The sequence below is a fragment of the Lottia gigantea genome (assembly GCF_000327385.1).
Source record: "Lottia gigantea unplaced genomic scaffold LOTGIsca_14, whole genome shotgun sequence".
Classification (NCBI taxonomy): Eukaryota; Metazoa; Mollusca; class Gastropoda; family Lottiidae; genus Lottia; species Lottia gigantea.
The window spans coordinates 70,139-98,070 of record NW_008707617.1 but is presented as its reverse complement, the minus strand read 5'-3'; the positions used below and the strand labels follow the sequence as shown (position 1 = coordinate 98,070).

The 27,932-nt window shown below is 32.2% G+C and overlaps 1 protein-coding gene across 1 annotated transcript; it reads left to right on the top strand.

The window, feature by feature from the left end:
* Positions 1-77: 77 nt before the first annotated feature.
* LOTGIDRAFT_157385 (hypothetical protein) lies at positions 78-27,932 on the top strand (the record flags this gene model as incomplete). Its single annotated transcript, XM_009049598.1, has 17 exons — positions 78-118; positions 12,275-12,526; positions 12,897-13,080; positions 14,887-15,777; positions 19,154-19,302; positions 21,580-21,742; positions 22,246-22,357; positions 22,659-22,756; positions 23,037-23,093; positions 23,254-23,349; positions 23,577-23,646; positions 24,264-24,391; positions 24,969-25,012; positions 26,121-26,203; positions 26,632-26,717; positions 27,184-27,248; positions 27,806-27,932. 17 exons carry the CDS (start codon positions 78-80, stop codon positions 27,930-27,932), a joined length of 2,646 nt encoding a protein of 881 aa, XP_009047846.1.

Genomic DNA, 27,932 nt, shown 5'->3' with positions numbered 1-27,932 from the left:
CTCTCGCTACCACTAACAATAGACTAAATAGAAATACAGGTTTTTCAAGTTCTAAAAACTGGATTTAGCATAAGAGAATGAAATTTACTGGTAATAAATCCAACAGCCACATTCCGAGGTAAGCTGAGCTCTATATTACATCGTTTATGATTATATCATATTTCAATAATTTAATTTGTTTGGTGGACATATATTTTACAGTGATAACAGTCAGATAATGTTTTTGTGAAAAAAAATGTGGATTATTGACATTGGATATTAATCTCTTTGATCATGGATTCATTTATTAAGGATATAATTCATTATATTTTTTGGAAGAAGACAAATAATTTCGTGACTGTTCATGTTAACCTATGCGTAATAATCATCAGTTTATTGTAAAGGGTCTCAATGAAATATATATTTAGATTTTTGCATGACTGCCTTTTGTAAAATTAAAAATTCTACGATGCGTACCCCTATAATGTCTTCATCGAATATCTTTTGGCCCAATTTTAGTGACTTGCCAGGACTGGACAAAAAGGCAAAATCAAACTCGATGCTGCTTCTAGCTGTTACTGCCATTATAAGAGTTATGGAACTAAGTATCAGTTAATAATGCTGTGGTATTTTTGCAGTCTAACGATACTAAGCATAAAATAGGGGTCGAGAAGCGAATTAAATTCTTTAGAACCTTTCCATGACGATTGTGTATGGGAATTTAAATTCAGTGATTGCTTGATTGCAGGTCCACCTGGGTTCTTTCAACGTATTTGAATTAATAATAGCTAATTTTGTTCTCATTTTGTACCCTCTTTAAGTGTGTTTGGAATTCGATACGTTGTCATTATGTTCATGGGAGTTCGATCAACCCTTAGGCTTTTTTTTCTATTCAAACCTTACAATTTATTCATCCTGTTCTTAATATTTCTAAATAGGTCTGCACTTGTGTTTGAGAACCCCTGTATCCTACGAATTTTCAGTTTTTTGAAAATTGGAAACAGATTTCTTTTGTCCAAATGATAAGTTTCCCTTTAAAAATACCAGATACTGTTTAAAACCTTCCGAATGTGTTCACATTTTTGGACCATATTCTCATAGTACTGAAAACGGGAAGATTTATTTTGGTGTCATCTGATTGGAAAATAACTTAGTTGAAATTTTGAATTAAATATTGCTTCCTTCACTTGGAATGTCAATTTTTTAAAAGGGGAAACTCACTTATGATATCAAAGACGTTATTAGATATGTGTGCTCTATATTGAAGTACCCAACTGAAAAAAAAAACTGTTGCAAAGTGACATCAGGTGTATCGTAAGTGAGAGATTCGTTGCCTTGCTAGCAGTACTTAAAGCGGAGCTCAAGTTCAATAAATCTTTCGTCTATGTCCATCTTTTCAACCATATCCATAAATTATTCCTCTTTTTTTATAAATGTGTGATTTTTGGGTTTATTTTTGAAAAGTGGAAATTTATCATTATTATTATAATATAAAATATCAATTTACTATGTAATACTTTGGTTACATAAGCTCTAAGTCCGTTTTTTAAACACCACAATTTGTATACCAGACCTATAGACCTATTCTTAGTTTGATTTTACATTGACTTGACATTGACTGTAATAAATAACACAATAAGACATATATGTCCTTTTATATATCTGAATAATATACTGAGTTTGAGTCCAAAAGATATGAGACCAAAAATTAGCATTTATACAGTTAGTATACAGTAAAGCAATGTAACGGTTAATGACCATGCAAGACCGAGGCTACCAATAGATTTTGTCTCGCTGGGAAAATGGGTTGTTATTTCCACCTAAAATTTGACTTGAATGGATTTAGTCATCTATTATAATATGTTTATGAATAATAACTAGAGCATATCTTATGCCTTCTAGCAATTACTGTCAATTTGTATACTCCCCTTTTTCCAGAAATTGAAAATATCTTTTCATCAAATATTACGTGTGTAAAACAATTATCTTGAGAAATTCATCAGAGCATTAAAAATTTCAGAAAACAGGAAATCCTTAGATTCAATTTTAAAAGGTTTTTTCCTTAAACAGGCCTACCACCGCAGAATCATTTGAACTATCTTTATTTTGAACGTGACTGTCGTGAATGGATCACAGTTTTATAACATTCATATCTTAAAGGATTGTTGCACAAAACTAAAAAAGAAAAAAAAAATAATAATAATAATAAAAAAAATTGTATTTTGTGGAAAAACGAACTATGAAATATGGTAGAAAAATTATACAACAAGAACATGCAGACCTTCGAAGAAATAAGAAATATGATAACAGAACCTTATTCTAATATTTCTATATTAGATACAATTACAATTTTCAGTTGATTTATTGACCATTTTTTCTAAAAGTGACTATATTTTGTTATTTCATGTACTTCGCATAATTTAATAATATACGTACATAGTTATCAATTACATAAACCAAAACCTTTGAATACCCAAGACTAGCCCAGATTTAACAACAGGGTTTTCACAAAAAACAGGGGCAAATTCGTAAATATTGAATTTCGTCGTGGGTATAATACATGTTGTCAACCAGACTGAAAAAAACATAGGTTACACAATATTTAGTTTCATTTGGAAACGCTTGAATAGGGCTATTTTAACCCACACATATGCACTTTTATTTTTGTCAAGCTTTTGAATTGGTATGAGCAAACAAGATCAGCGCCTATAGGTCGGCCACAGTTGCGTACGGTTTCAGTAGCGGTCATAAGTTTCGAACGCAACTCTCATGCAACTGAGTTGTGAATTGCGTTCGGACGCATGATCACCAACTGATAAGCGCTGCAGTCTGGGGGCACATTTAGCTGAAGAAGAGTTATGAAAAGAACTGTAACAAGAACATATATAGGCCTATTCTCAAAAAATGCTACTTTTTTTTAATTCTTATGCTGTGAAAACACATAATTCTTATACAATGTATTTGAGTTGTTGTTACCATTCGTAAACCTTAAATTGTTTCCGTATAACTGAAAATGTTGCAGAATCTTAACGGTGAACCGTTTGAGCCTTCTGTTTAAAACTAAATGTGAATTTATTCTACGTGATAATTCTGATATATCTTTGAACTAGATCAATTTGGAATTCAAAGAATATTGTTTATTTCCTTTTATCGATGTTACTTGAAAAATAATATTTTCCTTATTCATGTCAATTAAGTTGATGAACTTGTACTAAAATAAATCAATTATTTTCTATTGACATGAAATATGATGTAACTAAATCAAAATTCTTCAAAACATAGCAACAATCGATCTGATCCTAGGTTTACTCAAGTTCTTAGGTAGTTTCTGGTACATTGGAAATACAAATAAAGTACATATTATGTCAGCAGATACTTGCATTGTCAGATATATTAACATTGTAGCTTTAGTATAAACATATAAATAAGACCGAGTACGTCTATACGAAATTTTACGGCCATTGTAAGTTGCGATTACAGGGGTACGCAAACTCAGCAGCTTTAACTCGTCTATTTGCAACTGAAATATATAGTTACGGGTGTTGCTGAATGTGCCCAAATTTCATGGGTTTTCTGTTGATTTCTTGGCATTTATTCACCAGGGTTCCGGGAAATAGAAATTGGGTCTAATTAAGGTGGTAAAGAAATATTTATAGGGTTCAATGGCCTTAACGACTATAAGTCTTAATTGAAACGTTTAATATTGTTTCTAAATTGATCAAAAATAAATACAATTTAACATCTTTACGATCAAAAGCGACCAATATTAGCATGGAGCTAATTGTCAATATAACTTTACTCTTTATTATATTGTCAAGTTGAGTTTTTTTGGAGAAGCCCGAGGGTTGACATGAAAAAGGTTCTAATCAGGTGGCAGGATAACAGTGTCTTATCAATAGTCTCTATTTTCAGGTGATCAAAAGTATTCATGAAGGTCATTAATGTCAAAACACTATAGTAAATCCCATGGCCCAGATCGTAATAACGGTATTAATGTCCATTCACCATACAATTCGTTAGAATTAAACCATTGTCCTGGGACAAGAAAGGACTTAGGGTTTTCTTCTGTCGAGTTTTATTGATTCGATAGTCGACCGAGAGCTTAGACCGACTTTGTCCCACGAACGACAAGTTAAGGCTATGGTCACATTAAGACTTTCTCAGATAACACTTTGAGCGATAACAATCCAATTGTTTCAATAATTGTTGACAAATTTGAATTTAAGCCAATTGTAGTAGGCTATTATTCTTGTCAACCACAAACTACGGCCTAGATCGGACTTAACGACCGTTTTTTGCTGGGCTGAAGGGTTGTTACAACGTTTTATTTTATCAGGTTTAAAAGTGGCCCCAAAGAACCAAGATGAAGAAGTAAAACACTGGGAGAAGACGAATTAAATAAACTCAAGGAGAACTAATAAGAACTATAATACGCGACAAATATTTCAGGGTCTGAAAACACAATGAAAAAGAATTTAATTCGTATTTTATTTCACACAACTGTATTCATTGGCCGACTATCGACAATCGATTCGCTTTTTTTTCTGTCCGTGTAAAGCATGGTTACTTCTTAGTAATGTAGTGATTGACTGGCTATGAAGGATTGAAATGTTGACATATTACTTGAGCACTTCAATGAAAAAAGCATAATGATATAATAATTGAATGTCACTTTGAATGCAGAGAATTTTAGGGTAAGAGGTGCGTGTAGTTCAATGTTTTGATTTAAGATCGATCCAGATTCTGATACGCCATCAAGAAGTTGGTAGATTATGATGAAAAACAAAACAGTTTCTATCACATGCAAGGTTCATACACCATGAGTATTAAATCACATTCTGTTATGACCCGAAAAGGTCCTCTATATCTCAGTCTTCACCAGTCAGTTACCAGTTATGTGGGAATGAGTGCAGTCGGTTGTGACTCCCTTTGATAAGGATAAGACATAGGCCAGTGCTTTCATTGAGACTCGTCTCATCTCAATACACCCTAAGACTAAGGAAGATGATTGTAAAGATTTAGAATGCTTATTTGGAACTGAATTGATGAAATTGTAGAAGCGATTTGCGCTTACGATTCTAATCGACCAAATTGTAAACAATATTGGCAGACTGTTGTCTTAGGGTTTATATGCCAACAAGTAAGATTCTTTCCACCTTTATTGGAAAATTGCAGTCTTTTGTGGTCATAAGAAGATCTTTCCAACCTTGTAAAATATATTTTTGGACAAGAAAAGAGGATTAACCATTATGATTTATGTATCCTTTACACTGTATATTTTAAAATATTGTTAATTTTATCGTGTTAAAAGATGTAACAAGGATTAAACAAAATTAGAAATATGTGTGTAATATAAAAACTGATGTTTCAACCAAATGTAAGGTGTAAATCTGCCAAGTGTGTTTTATGTTATTATTTATGAATATGTCAACTACTGTCTACATGTCTTAAATATGACGTTTGGTGACATAAGTAAATTGGGTTTAAAGGAAGCATTTCTCTATAGATATTTATCAACAAAGGTTCCTGATGGTGGATTAGGTGATAATTTGATTTTATTCAAGCTCCCGAAATAAAGAAGATCACAAAAAATAGATATCGAATTTTGGTTCAAAGAACTTGTTTTCTAAGGATGGAGCTAAAATTAGAAAAAGTTTTGAAAAAATATGAAGGTTGGCAAGAATGTTCTCTTGGCGGTTATAATAACTAATTCAAAATATTTGTTCAAGTTTGAGAGAAATATATGTGTTTTTAAGACTAAATTTAAAAAAAAAAACTGTCAGACTCTCTGCACAACTTGTTACGCTTTGACGTTGTTGGTACGTTAGACTGCCATCATAAGCTCTGTAAAAGGTGTCAATATTTCATCTGAATTCTTTGAATTATTTGCTCGGGGCTCCTATGGTACTCACTAAGGTGCTAGCAGGTAATCCAAAAAGGTACTAGTGCCCAATGGTGAGAACCAGGATACCAAGGAATTAGTATTTGACCAAATAGTACAGAACAAGCTTTATACATCAGAGTAATTTATCAAATACATTGAACAGAATTAACTAAATTTTATCCTCATGAACCACGAGAGGCTCTTCAACTAAATAGAAAACCTTGGTTAGAACAGTGAAACGAATCAGGGCATGACGATGTTACAATAGCATCACAAGCTTTTCAAATAAAGAATTTTTTTTTACAAGTTTTATTATTATGGGTCTGTAAAAGAGTTTTATTATCCTTTTCTCATCAACAACTATAAAATATGTCATGAAGAAACGACTGACAGTCACAAAAGATAAATTGTCAATGTCTACTTTATGATAGAATCAATATATCGACAAATTAAAGAGATTGTGACACTTATATTGACATCATGCTGTCATCAAATGTGGTAGGGTCTTCTGTATTGCATGTTATTGGACCCATTGCATATTAGGATCGTGCAGGAGGGTTAAAGCTAATATCTAGTTTTTTTGTGTTCGGTGTAGGCTATAGGAGAGAGTCAACAACCAAAATATTAAAATGATGGTGTTATCCTGTTTCTGTGCATAGGAGAGGGTTCATGTCAAAAATATTAAAATCATGGTGACATCCAGTTTCTGTGTGTAGGAGAGGGTTCATGTCAAAAATATTAAAATCATGGTGACATCCAGTTTCTGTGTGTAGGAGAGGGTTCATGTCAAAAATATTAAAATCATGGTGACATCCAGTTTCTGTGTGTAGGAGAGGGTTCATGTCAAAAATATTAAAATCATGGTGACATCCAGTTTCTATGTGTAGGAGAGGGTTCATGTCCAAAATATAAAACTCATGGTGACATCTAGTTTCTGTGCATAGGAGAGGGTCAATGTCCAAAATATAGAAACCATGGTGACATCCAAGTTTCTGTGTTTTGTGTATAAGAGATATATCTAAAACACTGAAATCATGGTGACACCCAATTTCCGGTGTCGTAGAGGGTCAATGTCAGAAATATTGAAACCATGGTGAATCCAGTATTATGTGATGTTCAGTTGATGGTCATATCTGATGTACCACAACCGTGGTGACATTCGATTCGGTTCTATCAATGTAAAATCCGGGATTCTTACTATAGTCAATGTCCAAAATATTGCAATAATAGCGAGATCTACCGTTCTGCATTGTATATATGAGAGAGTCATTGTGACAGATATGCCTACTTCAATATTACGCCTTATAGACCTTGAATTTGATTTCTAAAAAGTGCTCAAAATGAGCTATATCCTCTGGTAAAGCGAAATGTATCTCTCTTAGGGCAGACTTTTCAGATTCTCTGCATAACAAATCATTTGAAAGCCCATTATTCTCCAATACAAGTCTCTTTAAAAGCCAATAAATAACGTACTTCAATGTTCAATGTTTGATTTGATTAAAAAGGATAAAGAGAAATTGTATTGTTTAGAGTTTTATTGTGTTTGATTGTTCTGATTGTTTATATTCATTGATTGATTTTCAACGTTATTGATGGAACCATAAAACAATGAATCAAACAACGCGTATACTTCACGACCATTTGTCGATTAACATGGTGCTTCGATAGGTGTATGTATTTACCGTTATCAAAGCAGGTCGTATTCACAAATACACAAGTACGACACGACAATGTTCCTTTGGTCTTGAACATTGCATGGAATAATATTACATTGGTAGTGTTTGTAAACAAAGCACACGTACGCTCAAAGTAATATAATATTCTGTTATAGTCTGGAAAGCTCGATGGAGCAATATAACATTGGTAGTATTTGAAAAGAAAGTAAGCATAAGGGCAGCAAACCTTCGTTCCTTATTATTTTGGTCTGGAACACTTGGTGGAACAATATGACATGGTAGTAAAAAGCAACAAGTAAAGCACACATAAAAGCAACATAATATATAAGATCATCTGGTCGAGGTTGTTGACTATTAGGTATGCCTTAAGATATTGTACCGCATGGCCCTTTCTTAAGCAACCACTTTAAGTAGATCATTGTTATCATCAACCCTAGCAGCCAAGCATTAATGTTTTGAAAAGTCCGGGATTAGCTCAAATATCCAGGTGGACCTATGACCTTTTAATGCTTTGAAAAAGTTGACAAAGGGAAGTCAAGCGATAGTGATCAGTAATAGTGAATTTGTGTGTAGAAATAGGATTAGGGTTACTTATAAAGTAACTTGAAATGGTCAGTAATTTAGTAAATTACAGTTAATGACCAACAATACTATTACAAACTGGTAACCCTATGTTAATCACTGAAGATTATCTTTATAGGAGTGACATAGATCAAAATGCCGATAGAAACAATCTTTAGGTCGGCTGGTTGACACGTTCTTTGGCCCTGGAGGCAGAGGTGTTTTGTAATGACTTCATTTTTCGTAATAGATTACAATGTCCGAAACACCATCAGAATCCCAGGACTTAGTATACATGTATTTTGAATTGATGACGATTGTATATAATATATTCACAATTTGATCAGGATGATGAATAATTATAAATGATGACGATAATGATTTACTTGATACTCATAATTGCCATAATTGTGATAAATAAAATAATGATGATGATATATACATGATGTTATGGACGCTGATGATAAATATCTTGCCATGATAATGATGATGATTATGATTATGGAGGTATTGCAATGATATCGAATCATGATGCCTGTGGGTGACAAATGGCTTTTACTGCAATTTGAAAAAAAGGGGTATTTTTGAAAAAGAGATTCATACGTGCAAAATATAATATATACATACGATCAAAACAGATCTTATGATCTTAATGTCAAGATCCAAAATAAGATTATTATTTCTGCCCTTAGATGAACCTTGTTTGAAAAGATCACGTGATCAATTTTGTTACGATAAAAATCTGACAATAAAGGTAATATAATGTAGATCTATTCATGGCCCGTCAAATAACTACTTTAGGCCATTTAAAAATGGCTTCCCACGAAGAGGTTTAGTTTTTGAAAAATAAATATTCATAACGTTAAATCAAAAGTGGGATTGGTTCTCCATAAATCATATATGAGTCTCTCTACGATACAAGAGATACGATGTAATGTGTCCACCAAAGTAGCAGACATATTGATCAGCTTAGTCTGAAAACTGTCACCTTCTTCGATGCTTATTGCGTGTACTCTAGTCTAGTTTATAATCTAATATTCGTACTCTTTGAAGTAAGACAAATCGACAATAGTTAGCTAATACATGTATATGTAATATCATATTATTGAAACGAGCTGTTACGCTCTGATAAATTTAAATATAGTCCTGATTATGAAAAGGGGTAAGACCTCATTTAAAAGGGACTTTTTTGGTGTTTTAGGTTTCTAACATGTATGACAGTTATATTTTAATATCAGTTATATTTTATTTCAAACAAGAAAATCAGAATAATTTGATACGATATGATTTCTAAGGCAGTACATACATAACAAGGTTTCTCAAAAGATATGACAAAAAATTACAGATGCAGATAGATCGTCGATGCAATCCATGCAAATGGCTTAATCAAAAGATATATGGAAAAGTTCATCCCTAATGCAAGGCATTCAATGGTTTTTATTGTATTCAACCTTATACTTAGTTTAATATAACTATACACATGAATATTAGTCTTTTATTTACTCTGTCAATACTATTTTGAAAGAAGCAAAGTTTGCTCATCGTAAATATAAAATAAGGTGTGTCCTCTTCCATCTTTTTATTTTCTTATTTTAATGTTGACAATAACATTTTTTCGTTGGCGTTGAAGATCTTGTGAGACTCATTAAATTGCCGAGTTGGACAACATCTTGTGTGTGTCAAGAGCGTTGCTCTGGTTTACATAGTCTCTTGTTTACATCTATGCCCTTTTCTTCTTTTTAACTTGAACTTTTTCAATTGCGAGTTTCTTGTTTTCATTAAATCTTATCATGTAGATAATTTTTTTGCACACTTCAGTAAGTTTTACATTAACGGTAATTTTGTTTATTGAACCCTGTCTAAAATAGTTTTGGCCGCCATCTTGAAATATTTAAATATTCATATTGCATATAATCAGATATCCTGCTGTTTATTACTTTATTTTGTGTCTGTAGGCTCTCAAGGTCCTACCAGACATGTATGCGTTTCAGACCGCCAATTTTCCCTTGATGGCGCGAAAGCTGCAGATGAAGCGCCATCTAGCGTCTTTGCCTAGAGCATAAAACATTTTGATAGCGGGAAAATATTTCTTTACTGTTTCGATCAGGACAAAACTATAAAAAAAAGTTAGTATTTTTTAGAATTACTCTACACAAGTTTTATATAAAACATTTGAATCCATACTACGATAATTACAAAAAGAATCCGCGACTATTTTGAAAATGGGTACATTAAAGACATTGCACAATTTGTAACTATCATCTCAGTTTGTCCTTGTAAACTCATTTAATTGCGATGTCAATCAAACGAATTACAAACAGCAATCGCGTGAAGATAAGTTTTAAACAAATATTAACAAATTTGAAGATTAGCTTTATTGAAGAATGAGCTTTCTGTATACGACATGTAAAGACTAAATTTGGATTTCGGGGAAGCGTGGGTTCGATTCTCCCAAATACACAGGCAGACAATAATAATATATGATCCTTCAGAAATATAGAAACCTAATCAAAACAATTACGTGTTGAACTGTTCTGAGAAAGCTGGTTTTACTAATGAAAGATATTTGTGGAAATAATGAAGAAAAAATGTATTTGTAGAAATATTCAAGGAAAAGCACAAGTCAATAAAAAAATTTATTGAAAAAACAAACAAATATAGTCCAAACTATTTGTGGAAATGTTCGAACTATCAAGCAGCATTATTTAGTAATGTGAAAACTATTGGTGAAAAAGTTAAAACAAAATCAAAATGAATAGATAAGTTCCTTTCATGTTATCCTTGGTTAACGAAGCGAAAATGAAATTATGAAAAACGTAAAACATGTAATATTGTATTAATACAGAACAAATGTACAAATGTAGTTATTTGATAATGGGTCTTATTACAAGGAAATAAAACTACACGGAATATTTACAATCTGTTTTATTGGGCAGTTTTTATCCGCCCGCATGGAAATGTAGACTTTTTCGGCCGCCGCCCCTGTCCATTCGAACACCCCCTTATCCTGTAGAAGCGATAAAAGGCCACAGTTTTTATCTCGATGAAACCTGATATGCATATTTATCTCACCCAAAAATACCACTTATAGGCACTCATTGGATGAACTGTTTTTGAGTTATTACCAAGCTTACATAGTTTTTTAATGGAACTATGTGCAGATTATTGGACTATACTCTATATTTTTTTCGCCTATACGCAGTCAACTAGTTTGACTAGCTTCCAACTGATCTGTTTTGAAATGAATATCCCAACCGCCAAGTGGGGTTACGAAGACCCGAGATCTGTTTAGGGAAGATTTGGGTTGGGTTTTTTAAAGCTTACACCTACATGTAATATCATAAGCCACTTATAATATAACTGCATTACAACAATATAATAATTTATTCTATTACTTTAGAAAGTAACATATATATATATGCCCCACCTCAACGCCCATTTTTATTGGATATATTAACCTTGCCTATAATACTATACTTTTTTTATCAATCGAGTTTGCCCCAATCAGTGATGCAGGTCGGAAGGTCTGACATAGAAAAAACGTGTAGTTGTTCGGATCCGACAATAAATACATTTTCGATCCCTCGATAGTTCGAAATCTAAATAGAGCAGGTTAATACTTCTGTTCTGGCAAAATTTCACACATTTCACATAGTCTGGCGTTGCCCGTCTTCATTAGCCGTGTGCACAAAATATGACTTACAATTCCATTCATTTCATTATTTATATAATATACTTCACAGCACAAATCAAGGGAAGGCAACGTGTTTCATGCTTTGTATTTCATCTAACCATTCATTGGAGCAACAGTTAGGGAAGTAGGTTATAGCATGTTAGAGAACCAAGTTCTTTGGCATTCATAACATGTATAACATAATTTGATGATACACAAAGTTGAATATAGTAGTGATTTATGTTTATCAAGAAAGAGTTATCTCCCATACTCCATAGTTGCAAAAATACTGTTGCTATTATTCTTTAAAAGCAGATGTCCCCTTCAATGCATCTTATTTTTAAGGTAAATGGATCAGAGATGGATTTTGAAAAGATTAAAGCTGCGCATGGAATTTGATGCTTTGTGGGTACATAGCCTTTTGGGCGACCACTCGTTTGGCAGTTAACCAGAATCGGATCAGAAACACAATATGAAGACCTGAATCTTTGTCTATTTCAGTAGTCCAGTTGAAGATCCAGAAAGTGTACAAGTCAAGTCCACAGAGAATGAAATCAAACCACCTTTACCAACAGATGGACCCCCTGATGATGTTCAGGCATTCTTTGGCCATCCCCTCACACAGCTGGCTGCCGATGATATTAACGGAGATGCAGCAGGGAAGGCCGCTGGTGCTGCCTTATTTCATGAGTTTAACAAGCTTCCCCCCATAAACAAATTGGAACAAAATGAACAAAAGCAAGAATTTCAAAGGTAAGGGTTCAAGTAGAGTGATCATGTAATATTATCTACTTTAACATATTGTGTTACACTTGTTGCATGTGCCAGTTTTGTTAAATGTTTTCAAGTTTTGTTACAGTTAAAGGGAGATAATTATCGGTTAGAAAATGTTAAAATTAACTCAGCTCAGTATAGTCCTCCTTTAAAAGGCATTTCACTAGAATAAACAGCCTTGGTTTTGAGTTGAAATTTCTCTTGAAACCACAGATTGTAGAAGACAAGTATGGCTTCAGAATGGATTTTTTAAAAATTATATTATGGTTGTTCCTCTTTCATATTTTTACAATTATAACAACTGTCAACCATCGTCTGTATTTGAGACATGTCGATTCTGATTTTTCAGAGAAACGGTAGTCAAATTAGCGGGAGATGCAAAACCAGTAACTGGAGTACCTATAACAGAATATGAAACAACCACCATATTCATCAATGAAGAAGATTTGATTTTGAACAATAAAGATATAGAAAGTATTGAAACTGCTATAGAGGAAGTGGTAGAAACGACGACAACAGCTGAGCTAATGCAGGTACATATACGATTCGCCATTTTTAATCTTTGCTTATATTTGAATTTTCAAATAATTCAAATTCGTTGCAGAAGAGGTTAGTGCAATCTGTTTCACGGATACTAAACTAAATTAAAATCAAGGTTATTAGAAATACAATTGTCTGAGATAATAAAGATAGATTCACTGAGTGCTGGATGCAAGAATAACATCACAAGATATAAGCTACTGGTTCATATGGATACAGCGATTTGTTGGACTAAAATGTTATTCAATAATCCAATTATCGAGTAGGTGTATCTGACGAACTTTAAATCTGGACCAATATATCACTTATCAAAAGCATGTCGAAAAATACTGGTTTAGTAATTTCTCACATTTATTCATGGTATACTCCAAGATGGAAATAATATGTACCTCTGTCGTCCCGTCAAATTGTCTTTAACAATTGACTTTTATTGCCCTTTGGCAATAACAGATTTGGCAAAAATGTTACAAGATATATTTTTGAGACTTTAAAAAAATCACTTAATGATTAGCGTTTATTTGAACATGACACGGAGAGCCACTGAAATGAAATCGTTCAGATACAAACATCAGTATGCTCTGAATAATATTTAGTTGCATGACATCGATATTTTTCAATAGATAAATTGACAATGTTGTTATATAACAATAATTGACGTCAGATGTCATGTTAATACCAATCAGACTGGACGGTGCCTTTAGACCCATTATAGTCACCCATCACAGTTATTGATTAACGGTAATATCATTTCAGCTCCAAATTATTATTATTTTGGAGTTTTCATTAAAATGTTGATTGCTAGGTAAGGACGATATCTAATTTCCGACCCACATCGAATGATCCCGGTGTGCTGAAGTACTTCATATCATAATGTCCCGAAGGTATATTTTAGTGGCTATGTACTACACATCAGCCAGTGAAGAAATGCATAATAATAAGCCAGCGAAATTGTGCAAGATTTTTGAATTGATATATCGGTGTTAACTAACGCAATGACGATGACTTTTGGATGATTTCATTTACATGTGCTTACGGCATACAAACGTATTTGCAAACAAGTGCCATAGTTTTTAGATCGTGATGCACTCTCTTGAATGCATGATAATATCGAATGCATGCAAGACGTTATTTTTGGATGCAATTCTCTTGTCCAGCCAGCACTCGGATATGAGGATGAGTAACATAAAATGATATAGTATACAAAGATAATTTAAAGACCTCGTTAACTACTTAATTGAGTAGTCAAGACATAGACTACAAGTTTCTTATGGCATGTCGTTAATCATAGTGTCTTAAAAACCAGAGTCAAACACCATCACTAAGCCATTGACTAAAGTGTAGACTACACCCATCTCAAACTTCAAACACATCTTTTCTCCCTTAGCGACCGAATAAGGAGAATCTTTGCCTAACTACGCAACCCACGCCGCAGGCATTCACACTAAGTGAAATTATCCTTATAACTGCAACAATAATAATCGGTCGTTAAGACAAAATCGAGTACATTAAAATTAATTTCAATTCGCCCATACCCAGTAGCGATGACTCTCGTAGTCTATGATTGATGGCTGTTCGAATGGAAGGTGATTAGGACACCTTGTTATGAGTACACTTGTCTACGTTACGGCCAGTGAAAACTGAACGTCAAAGGTAGTTTTCTACCTGAACCATTCACCTACATCTGATTAATTGGTTTCAGCCAGTTCATTCACGCTCTCAAACTTTCTTGGTTATTAATTATTATATGTTGTTGTGTGTTTTATCAAAATGATAACGATGACTTTTCTTTTATATCAAAGGTACAAGACGAAACTCCTTCATCTTTGTCAGTGATTAAAGAAGTGGCCTTACTAAACTCCAATCAACAGAACGAAGAAGAGTTGAAAGAAGGGAGGCCACTTTTAGAGAAGAGTCCTGATGTCTTGATTAATCAATCGTCAACAACGACCACGACGACGCACCTAGAGGCAAATTTTCATCATAATTCATTACCAATTAACCATGTGACAACAGAGAGCGCACCCATCACAACAACATCATCATCACCGATCACTGCTGAAACCAAATCTGATTCAATTGTGGACGAAACTCAGGTTGCGACGGCAGCTATTGAACTTCCAGTAGTAGTTAAGGAAGAGAATCCGAAAAAGGCTTTAGCAGAAATGCTGAAGTCGAAAGCAAACATGATGCCAACTCAACAAAATATGATGGATGCTAGTCAAGTGCAGGGATTTATTGACGAAGCTTTAAATATGGCTCCAGAAATGTACAGTGTGAAAAACGATGGATTTTTAAAACAATTAAATGGCGAAATAGACAATGGATTATACGGTGCTCATGTGACGGAACCCTCCGTGGTGTGCCAGTCTTCACTGACGCAAGACAATTCTTACGGATCGATCGTTCAATCGACTCAAGGACAATATTTTCAAGTGCTACAACCAGTGCCAACAATAGACACTACTCCGCCATGTATGAACAATATCTATTATAATCAGAATTTTAACTATAACAAACCAATGGAACAAGATAAACATGTCGATATTGAGCGATACATTCAGCAACAACAACCTTATGTGTACAATCACCCCAGTTATTATACCGGTGCTGGCACCAACGATATTGATAATATGAAATCACCTGATAGTGGTTACCAGGAACCATGCTTATCACCAGCTACTGGCAACATGGTAAGTAGTGGTATTTGAATTTTTAAAGCTATAAGATTTGCACTGCAAATGTTCCTTTTTGTCGTGCATGAATGATGCATGAATAGATAGATTTTCAATTGTTTGGTAACATTTTTTATACCAGAATTTTCATGCCTTTTATGATTTAGAAATTTGAGTTCCCCCACTTTGCTTTTATGCCTATAGTCCAAGTTTGGAGGGTTAATACACGATCCTGAGATTAGCTATAACGTGGTACCTGATAACTTCCAAAGGATAAACTGCAGCAAGAAATACAGTTATCTAATTTGACCAAATCAGATGACGGAAAACCAAAACCATCTGAATTTAAAATTCCGATTGTGTAGAAGAAACACGTGTCGGGAGAATGAGATTAGCTCTATTCAATTTAATTTTCGATGTTTTGACAACCTAATCTGAACTTGAAAAGCTTAAGCCCTAGACAGGCAATAATATCAAAATCTTCTCAGAAATTATAAATAAAAATGTAGTTACTTACTAAACATAACCTTGGAAAATCTCTTTATATCGGCTCGAAATTAAAAATGAAAAAGTGCTGATATTATGATTTAATTTATCTTAAATGTATAATATTCAACAATGCTCGTGGAATAGGAATATAAAGTCAAAAATTGAATCGAAATTAGACAAGAGTATCGTAAAAACGAAACTAATATTGTCTTGTCGTTTATATGTACGTGGTCAGAAATATGACAATGTCATGACACTTACTAACAAGAATAAAAAATTTCGCTTCTCTCTCTTCTGCTCCAGTTTTGACTAATAAAGACAGACAACGCCATGCTGTATGCAATAAAAGAAAGAATTATCCTACGCTGTTTCAATTTCAAATGTGCACAGCCTCTTATACTCATTGATATACTTGAATTTGGTGTCGCATCAGAGTTTCTTGCACAAACTGAAATGTATTTCGGTCATATCACCAACTCTTTGACGTTTGTGTTATTTACTATGATAACAACTAAACAATAGTATTTATTTTGTGAGAATTGAGTATAAATCTGCAAATGAAATATCATGTAAATGAATAGTTTGTATTTCGATTGAAACACCTTTGCTGTGCAATAAACATACAATTCACAACTTAATTTAATTCCAAAGTTTTTCTGAAGTATATCGTCGGTATATATCCATTTTAAAATTGTGCTTCATTTGTCATTATATATCCGTTGAATCCAATTGAATGCCGTTATTAAGATTCCCATTACGTTAAAATTCATGTAAAGTATAACTCTGGCATATCCATTTTATAATACTTAGAACACTTAGATGCACTGAATTTGCAAATGATTTTACACCTATATCATGTCTATAATTCCAGAATGCAAACGGCGTTCAATATCTGTTTTCGCCACATTTGTCCTTTTCGGACATTCCCAAAGCTATTGCGCGGACCTTACAGACGCAATTTGAAATAATTCTGCTATTGAGGAAGTTGGCAAGACATTTTCAGGAGCAAGATTTTCTTGTTTAACTTGCTCCTTATATTATTTTTCCCGCTAAAATTCCAGTTCGTTTATAATGCTATGTAATACACGAAACAAAACCCACTTGTTCTGCAGGGTTTTCCTTCAGATTCAGGTTTAAGAACCACGAAGTTGAAATATGGATTCTTACGGAGTGTTCAGAGCTGACACTGTTCTTGAGAAAAAGATTCGAAGCTATAGTTCCGATCAAATAGCATGCAAAATCTCACCAAGACTTGGCCAACTGTATTGCGATTTGAAAAGTTTGATAAGACAGTTACGAAATTTCAATGGTAAAATACAGTGTATTTATATGAAAATTACATGCGGACAAAATCAAGAAAGCTAGCGATGAAGATAGTTCAAACTATTTAACAAATCAAAATCGATTATCAGACAAAATAAATAAATTTAAATTGCAAAGTAAAACTAAACTAGTATTTTAAAATCACCATCGACCAGAAAGTCCAAAATAACTATTATTTCAAAATCATTCATCGGGCAAAATCATGCAATCAAAATAAAAGACAGACTATTATTTCAAAACCACCATCGAGCTACTGATTATTCTTTCAAATACACCTAAATAAGAGAAAATTTCACTTGACTCTATAGGCAAACGGAATAAAACTAAAAACATCTTAGACCTTTATTCAAAAATTACAAGCAACAGACAAATACTGTGAAGTGTTCACCTTTCCTGAACACCTGATGTCATTGTAAAGTCTGGTATCATTTTCGGGGAGTCAAGTTTATTTAGTACATTTATTACAGCCCGGAATTTCATATTGACAAATTCTATGATGCTATATTGTTTCGTGATTTAAGTAACTATGTCATAAGAATTTACCTATAAAATTTGTTTACTAGACATTTGTCTTTGGTATAATGTAATAAAATTATTATATAGTTAAATAGTAGATTGCTAGGTGTACTGGTATTTCAGTCAACTATTTGTTTACTTGTTTACGATAATTTGTAAAATTTTATTGTTATATTTACGAATATAGTATTTTTGTTTATGTATATACAGTGAAATGTATTTAACTGCCAAATACATCGACTAAAGGCGACAGAAATTCAAAGTGTATATCATATTTGAATGTGGAAATAAAAAAATGTCTGAAATTCTTTAAGAGTATTAATTGAATTCTATTTATATTAATTCTTCATATACAAAAAAAATATCGATGACCATCAAAATATATAGGCCTATGAGATGAACATTCGCAATATTAACAATTTGCAAATATACAAATAAAAATATTGATAACTATATTAATTGAATTCAAGAATATATGAAGCTAATGTCTGAAATTTAAACAAATTAATTTGAGTTTAATATGCGAAAAATTTGATTAACTCAGAGACAAATATTCAATAATTTGAATAAAGATCGATTGAATTGAATCATTTTCAAATTGATCGTCGAATGCAGTTAATCGAACATTTAACATATACGAATGTAAATCGAAGGAAATATTCGATATTATGAGATAATTGTATGAAAATATAAAACGTATAAGTATTTGTAGTCACATATAAAAAGTGGCAATATAATATTCAAAAATATTTAAATATATTTGAGATATTGAATTATATATTTAAAACTATAAGCTTATTAAGAATAGACAGATATGATCTGAAGTTATACAATTTCTATCTCTCTGCTTTCGCCCTTTAAATGTTAAGTTCGGCTTTATCTTCATGCAAATTAAGGAGCACTTTTTATTTCTGAGGAAACTTTTTTTGGACTTACGTCCAATTCACATGAAGACATCATGACATTCAACTACAGCTGAAAATTTTGAAAAACTGAATGTAATTTTAATAAATTTCCATTTTTTCAGAATATTTATTTAAATTTTTTACTAATCTTTAATTTTCAGGGAATAAAAGATTTAAGTGGATATTTAGACAATAACATGAATAAAACTAAAACACCAACCAAACGACGAAGATCGGCTAACGTGGGAATGTATGTAAGACAGTACTCGAATCCCGATAAACATGGCAGTGGAACAGTCATTCAAAAATTGTAAGTGCCAATTTGTTTTCCTCTTTTATGATGATTATGACTGCAGTGTATTTTCTCAAACCTAATGCACCATTTATAATGGTCTGTATTTTAATTTCTCAAAACTAATTTGCCGATTGGACCGCAGAGCCTTTGTTCAAACCTTATGTATCATATTTGTGATTGTAATATAATTTCTCAAATCTAACATCTTTAATATTGATGCAGAATGATTTCTCAAACTTAACGCGTTTGATATACGTGTATATGGACAGTAATATATGACTGTTTTACAGTCCTTTATACAAGAATACAAATTTACAAGGCATATTGAATGTAATGAAAACAGTCCTTAAAAGGGCATGACCATAATTATTGTAATTCGGGCACAACGCAATATATATGAGTCATAAAGAAAATCAGAAACTAACATGATAGCACACCTATATATAGAAGTCCCGAGAGACACTCTTTGACTTGACAATGTGATGAATTAAAGACGACTTAAGAAATTCCAATTATAGGTTGTTCTGAAAATGACTATTTTTGAATAAATTGATATATTCAGATTTTATATATTTTGAGTGTCAATGAGCAGGGTTTGACTCAAATTTCCCAGAAATTTAGCTTAACGAATATAAAACGTACATCTTAATTTAATACTGGTGATTGAAGAAATTAATAACATTTTTGTCTGCACAGCTTGACTTTACAATACATCCTATGACAAAATCTACGACGATCTCAAAATTTGAATTGACGTATTAATACGATTGTCCCTTGCCGTTGTCAGTTGAAAATAAGCTAAATTGACAATAAATTTGTAACGAATGAGTAGACAAATTGACGGTATAAACTTGAACACCTATTCCGTAAAACTCATCTGTAAGACAAAGGCAATCGTTCAAAATCGGTGATACATTTCGGTGGGAAAGCTAATATCTAATGTTTCCTATGAAATTTATTTGTCGTGAAAAATGATGGATTTTGAGGGGTTTATAATTTATACTGTGGTAAATACCATTTCCTTCGACAACTTAACCTCAGATCTACTATCCCTTTTGTCATGTTTGATTCGGTTGACTTATAACCGGATTACTATAAGGGCTTTATTTTTTTTCTCTTTGAAATACAAATTACGATTTTTAATAGATTTTAGAAAAATTGGCGAAGTAATGTTGGTGCCAATTTTTGAATCTTAAGATAAATGTCAAAATTTCTGTTTTCATAAGCGTCAACTTTTTTAAGTCAATCGAGTGAAATTTAAGTTTCTCTCATACTGCTTTATAGTTTCAAATTATTCGAATATTTGGTTTTACTAAGAATATCCTAATTTGAACCGTTGGAATCAAACAGGGCCTTTTCACTTATTTGATGCGAATTAGACATAACATGTGATTAGAGAAGTAGGTACAGTGTTTGACAGTGATTAATAGTGTACACAATCTAAAGTAATGTACATGTCTCCGTACATAATTAGTACAACATACAACTTCATGCGATCTCTGATTTTTTGTGAAGTTTCGCTCCTGTATAAGGTCAATTACAAACATGGCTTAAGGTCAAGAAATATAGGTGGTTATTTATGACTTTTTCAATATCAAAGATAAACTACAAATAGCAAATAAAGCTTTATTTCTTTACGAATATTTGTTTTAGTTAATATATCAATTTATCATTTTTATACCCAAAACATGTGCTCGTGTTGTTTATTATTATGTTACCAAGCAACCGACAGATTTCAAACATTTCCTAGACTATCTTTGATCTTTTTAAGATTCTTGTCAAAAACAATCGACCCTCATTAGAAGATTATGATTTGTGTATTCAAATACCTACAGTAGATAATTGAAATATATCATTTCTTTAAGAGTGTCTTGGCGTTTCAATGGCCCGGCACGATAGATTTTTTGTGAGGAACGAATTATAAGAATAAATCATAAATGATTATACTCAGCAATCTTGATTGCATTTAGAAGCTGTTGGTCGTTCCTTAATAAATTCAGATTTTATGCCTTCGAATCTTATATTTTATATTGTTTCAGATTAACTTTTTCTTATAAACTATATTTATAAACTGCAAAATCTGTTCAATGATCAATGATTTTTATATGTGGTTTGTGGAGTCGTTGTCTAGTCTTCTAAATAGGAATTTCCAAGGCATATTTCAGGATCTGGCCAAAAATGCTCTACTATTAAAGATGTGATCATCGTCGCGTTTCTCGCCAAAAGCCATCTTACACGAGTCGTACAAATAGTAAGACGTATGATTTCATTTCATTGCATTCTATATTTCAGAGAGTCGAACCCCACAGGTTACAGGTATTTTCTAGAATCACCTATCTCAACTACTCAGAAAATAGATGAAGATCGTATAACTTACTTGAATAAAAGTCAATATTATGGCCTTACATTAGAAAATATCAACACAGAAAGAATCCCTAAATCAGCTACAGTTAAGGTATGTTCAGAATTTTGGTCGTGCATTTAGTACCGTAGTCTAATTTAAGCCAACAGCCCTATGTTAAAGTGGTCGCTTTGTAAAACGTTTTTTAAAATCGTCTTACCAAAAGTAATCTATGAATATTTTGTTTACGTCAATATTTTCCTTACCGTTTACGTCAATATTTTGTTAATATCAATATTTCCCTAACTGTAAACAACAATATGTTGTTAATATATATATTTCCCTAACTGTAAACACAAAATTTTATTAATATCAATATTTCCCTAACTGTAAACAACAATATGTTGTTAATATATATATTTCCCTAACTGTAAACACAAAATTTTATTAATATCAATATTTCCCAAACTGTAAAAAACAATATGTTGTTAATATCAATATTTCCCTAACTGTAAACACAAAATTTTGTTAATATTAATTTTTTATTTACTGTAAACGTCAATATTTTGTTACTATCAACAGTGACAGTTTATTGTATTGTTTGACAACTATTTCAGTCTATTATCATGTTGGTGTTCAGAGATCACAAGTCACCAGAAGATGAGAGAAAGGCATTTGAATTCTGGCACAGCCGACAGCATAGCTACAAACAGCGTCTTTTAGATATAGGTAATGATAATGACAAAGTTATATATTTCAAAAAGCATGTCCTAAAAATTTCTCAGTAATCTTTTTGAGCATAATTTTATACTAAGTACATGTAAATGGAAGTAACCAATGCATTTTGTTTCAAATAATCCAAGCTTATTATGAAGTAACAAACTGATTTCCAGAAGAAAACTAAATTTCATAGATGATGTTCTACAGATGTGTGATTCGAACTCTTGCGTTGTATAAGTATTTAAATAAGTTTCATTAAGCATCAACAAATTTTTGAATCAGACTTTAAAATTGATCTTTTTTTCTGTAGATATCAAAAACAGTCAAGGTATAGGACCAGGAAGTATAGAAGAGAGAGCATTTAATGCAGTAGTGATTAAATGGAATCCCAGAGAGGGACAAGTCAAGGTGCATTTTAATAATTCCATTTCTGATTTTATCACATAAAATTTGTATAACAATGTATTGCATCACAAAATGCAATATACCAATATCATTGGTGAAATATCCATATGATGAAAGAACAGTATCATTGGTGATATCACTATGTCATTGGTGATATCACAATGTTATTGGTGCTATCACTACTGATGATATCACAATATCATTAGTGCTATCACTGATATCACAATATCATATGTTGCAATATTTGTATGGTGAAATAACAATATAAATTTCTTGATTCTAGGTGAACATAGCAGCTAACTGTTTAAGTACAGATTTTAGTAACCAAAAGGGTGTTAAGGTAAGACATTGAATTTTAGGCAGTCATTAGAGATTCAACCTGCTATATATAAGGTGCATTTCAGTTATTAAGCTGTGTTTTTCAATGGACTTTGTGGAAGTGAATGGTTGAAATGGTTAACAGTTTGGTTCAATCTTATTGTATGTATTTATTATTTTAGGGAATATCATTACACGTACAAATAGATACCTTCGAAGAAAATCACAGTGTACCAATACATAGAGGATATTGTCAAATCAAAGTATTCTGTGATAAGGTAAGTTATTAGCTATGTTAGTCTGGTAAATATATTGCCTGATTTTTGCAAAAGAATGTCTCAGAGTAGGACTGGGAACCCATACTGAGATATTTATATTAAAGTAAGTTGCAATTGAATTTTATGGTCAAAACTTCCAACAAATTTCTAATAAAATATCCATCTGTTGACGGATAGACAGGATCCCTGTTGTTACCCAAGACATAACTAGGTTTATATATTTCTAGGGTGCCGAGAGGAAAACTCGTGATGAAGAAAGGCGAAAAACTGCCAAAAGTAAGGCAGAAAATTATTCTCGTAAGTTTTTTTTTTGTCAACACAAATTAAATACAATTCATATTTATAACTGCAGTAAATCAAGAGAAGTAACTATTTCATAAGTATATTTGAAAGTAGGTCAATTGAAATTGTCAATTCATAAATCAAAGGAAGTAACTTTTGCTTGAATTTTTTTTAATTAATTATGTTTTTAAAATTGTGTATTTCCATATCAAGGGAAGTAGCTTTTACTTGAAATTTTTTTAAAAAGTTAATTTTAAAGTAGGTAAATTTAATTTGTCAATTCCCATATCAAGGGAAGTATTATGCTTTGAAAGTAGGTGTGCTTGTATATCTGCAAATTTTTTATAAAAAGTAAATTTTAAAGTAGGTCAATTGAAATTGTTAATTCACATATCAAGGGAAGTAACTTTTGCTTGAATTTTTTTTATTAATTATGTTTTGAAAATTGTCAATTCTCATATCAATGAAAGTAACTTTTACTTAAAATTTTTAAAAACAGTAAATTGAAAGTAGGTAAATTTAAATTTTCAATTCCCATATCAAGGGAAGTAACTTTTGCTTGGTTTATTTATCGATTATGCTCTGAAAGTAGGTGTTCTTGTATATCTGCAATTACCCCTTTTTTTTTTTAGATCGAAACAAACAACCAGAATTATATCATAGTCAATGTGAACGATCTCAGTTTTATTCCATGGCTGATCTACAGACAGTGCCAGCTTTCTTCTCCCCGGCATTAGATCATTTAGAATACTCATATAAAGTAAGTATGATGTCCATTTATCAAAGATTTAGGATTAACAAAATCTTTGAAAAGTAGAGCCTGGCAACTTTACTGCGTTTATTTTAAAAAAAAAAGGCAATGAAGCGTTTGATTGGAAGGCTAATTTGAACATTGGGGAATATTTAACATTGGGAGACAGGGTATGAGCCTAGTCAAAACTCCTGTTTTGAACTTTAAAGGATGTGCGTAATTTTGGGGTTTGATTTTTATCTTAAATATGTACATAGTCTTCAAAAATATCAAATAATTCTTTTAAAAATACTTAAAACGAGGAATTTTACTCACTTTTCCTCTATATGTCTTTTCATATCACAGGGAATCATAAATTCACAAGTTGTCATTTTAACATTCAATCACGGATAATTCTGGACACACATTTTAAGGCCCAAATTTCTGCGGTAAGCTTTGAACACTATAACTGATTGGCCTAGTTTAAAAACATTCCTGTTACTCAGACTAAATTATGATTGGTAAAAAAAATGGCCTACCTGTCCCCATCTAAGAAGGTGACACCACCAATCGTAATTGTACCATTTGCTGTCTTTTCTTTATTCAGCCACGTCTTGAAGCCAGTCCTATTCATGAAGAAGATCGAATAAGGTACAGAATTCAACTTATATTTTCTTGTAAACACATATTACGTTTTTCTGTTTGTCTGATAGCTTAGAATGGTATTATTTGTGGCGTTCAGGTGTACTTGGGTACAGATTATTCGGAAAAGATCAAAACCACGAGGTTTGAAAAAATTTCATTGCACTTAGGACATGAAAACTTTTGGATAAAACTACGAGAAAATAAATAATAAGATAGCTTTCCAGTGCTATTGTGCGTTTTATCATGCTCAGTTTTTTAAAGCTAAGGCTAAAAGAAAAAAGAACCTTTATTCTTGGCTTACTATACTTTCTTTTCACAAATGACACAAATTTTTCATTTTGGATTTTGATTTTGAGTTGTCTTTATCAGGTTTGATAAAAAGGATTAGACTAGGCAAATTTTTTAATAAAAAAACCTGAATTAAGTCTTACTTGAAGAATTGAAGAAGCTACTTACTGTTGTAGGAGCGTAATGTGACAGGATGGTCTATAAATCAAAAGATAAAGGCCTTCTCTACTCGTCTGCCATTTTTCCACAGGCCCCCATTTTCTTTCAAGGGAAACTACTCAATTAGCATACGTGACGTTTTGAGACCACAATCTATTTTTATATAGACAAGTATATTTCTGTCATTTGATTGGTTGAGATAATAGTGGGTGTGACTAAGATCATACTCAACTTAGAATGACCCTGAGAAAAGTTTGTATTAAAGTAAAATTCTCAACATTATCAAAATTATTCTTAGGTCACGAAAGCTTTGTGGCCCTTTTGCTATCCTTGTTAAAGATTGAGTAGGCTCATATAAAGTTTTTTATTAATCGTATTTGGTCTAAAATTGACATGGTATGGGAGATAATCATTTCCTACTCATTGTTGATCAGGACACAACTTATTTCCAGACGTGAACTGTTCATTAGCTATTACCAATGTTCCGTCAATATAAAAAGTTGTTTTGGATTCCGGGTTACGTTGTGCAGTTCGGATCGTTAGTTCCGTACTATAGTAGGCTACTTGATATATTTGTGGACATTCCTTATGTTAGTTGCATGTTGTTCAACTCCTCGGGGTAGCTTATTTTGAAGTAATCATAAGGCTAAATTTGTTTATATTTTAGTTCTATAAGTGATGAAGAACGATTTGATGGTGAATTTTATCAACCTAGTAAGAGAGTTTGTAGAGGCCCTAAAGAGAGCAAAGGTAAGAATGAATTCAAATAAGCCAGGCTATCGCGAGAAATGAGTAGCCTGGGTATATTTAATTAGTTTAAGGTTTAATATTAACAGATTAACTTGTTATTTCTTATTTTGTATCAAGTTATAACTATATATTAGCACCTTAATTGTATTGTATATTATTCTATGTCTCATTGTGAGATTATCTTTGAATAAAGAGATTATTATTATTATTATTATTAAACGAGATTTTTGGAGCGTTTTGTTGTGGCCGGACAAAGGCAATATTTTGAGAAAATTTGTCGGTTCTTTTTTGCATAAATGAAATAAAAAAAAAGTATTTGTCATGTAAAAAAAGAAGACGTTTTGTTTTATAGTCAGCTTTTCAAATGTAAGTTTTCCCAAATTCTCCTTAGGCCTTCTTGCTGTAAAATACATGCATTTATGTTACAGTTTTATTGTACGTGAAGGAGAAACAAGACACAGCATTTACTGCTCTAATGTTAAAACAACCAAATGTTCAAAGTCTATTACAAGCTGTAAGTAGCCATTCCTTATAATTATAGAGTTATCGCCCCTGGCAAATATTTTTCAATATTCCCTTTCTTGAATTTATATTATCGATATGCTTTGGGGTCCATCTTGACTATATTTGTACCATCAAGCATTCTTGAGCAGAATTTGTGGTTTTTTATGTTCAATATGACTGTTTAGAGTCAGAATAGTAGTTGAGAATTGTCAGATACGGTACAACTGGAAATTTAACTGTTTCTAAACATATTTTCATCATTGCCATTACATCCGAACCAGTCGATCGGTCCAAGCGAAAGTTAAAAAAAATAGTGATATTCAAACGAAGGCGAAGGCCTACCGAATGTCACACCAGTTCAAAGGAGAAAAACAGGATATTGGTGCGTTTCCTTACAAATTAAAAGAATTAATCTAGTAATATTATCGTTAGTTTCTATTTTGAAAGTAAGAATACATGACTACCTTTTTTTTCAGATTGAAGAGAAATATAAAATTGCAAGCTCATCTACTAAAAATCTCTTTAAGAAGTCCACGAAAGGGTAATAAACATATGATTTTACTTATTTTGTTCTTTAATTTCGAGAAATCAATTATATCTCTATGCTTTTCATTTACTACAGTTACGATTTTCTGACATGTGCAGATAGTCCACGTGGATGTTGCCTGCAAATTTCAGCCTTGTAGTTCTGTAACTTTAACTAAAAGATTCATTTGCATATGAGCACTTATTGTGCACCACTGTGCAGACTGCAAATGGCTATAGTTGAAAAGGTTTTCACAGAAAATATAAATATAATTTATGTTATTATTTCATCAAAGGCGAACCTTTGTAATTTCTGACCCCCGAGACATTGTAAATCAATTTATTCGGAATGGGCCTCCAAAACGACCGCTGATTAAAATTATTTCGTTGTCGCTTTGTAATTGATAAATGTAATTTATTTTTGTTGGGGTTATACTTGTAGACGTTTGGATATTTGATTATGTCAATAATATTAAAGTAAATTGTAGGGGCATGGGTTGATTCTACCGGATTGAAGTGTTGAAATACAGGAAACAAATATTCAATGATTTTTTTACCCACTTTTATTTACAGGATATTAGTTAAAATGGATGATAATATAATACAACACTACTCTCACGAATCAACTTTCAACATTGAAATTAAGTCTTCAGTGGACCAATATGACATTATATTAAATGAATTACCAACAACGTCTTAG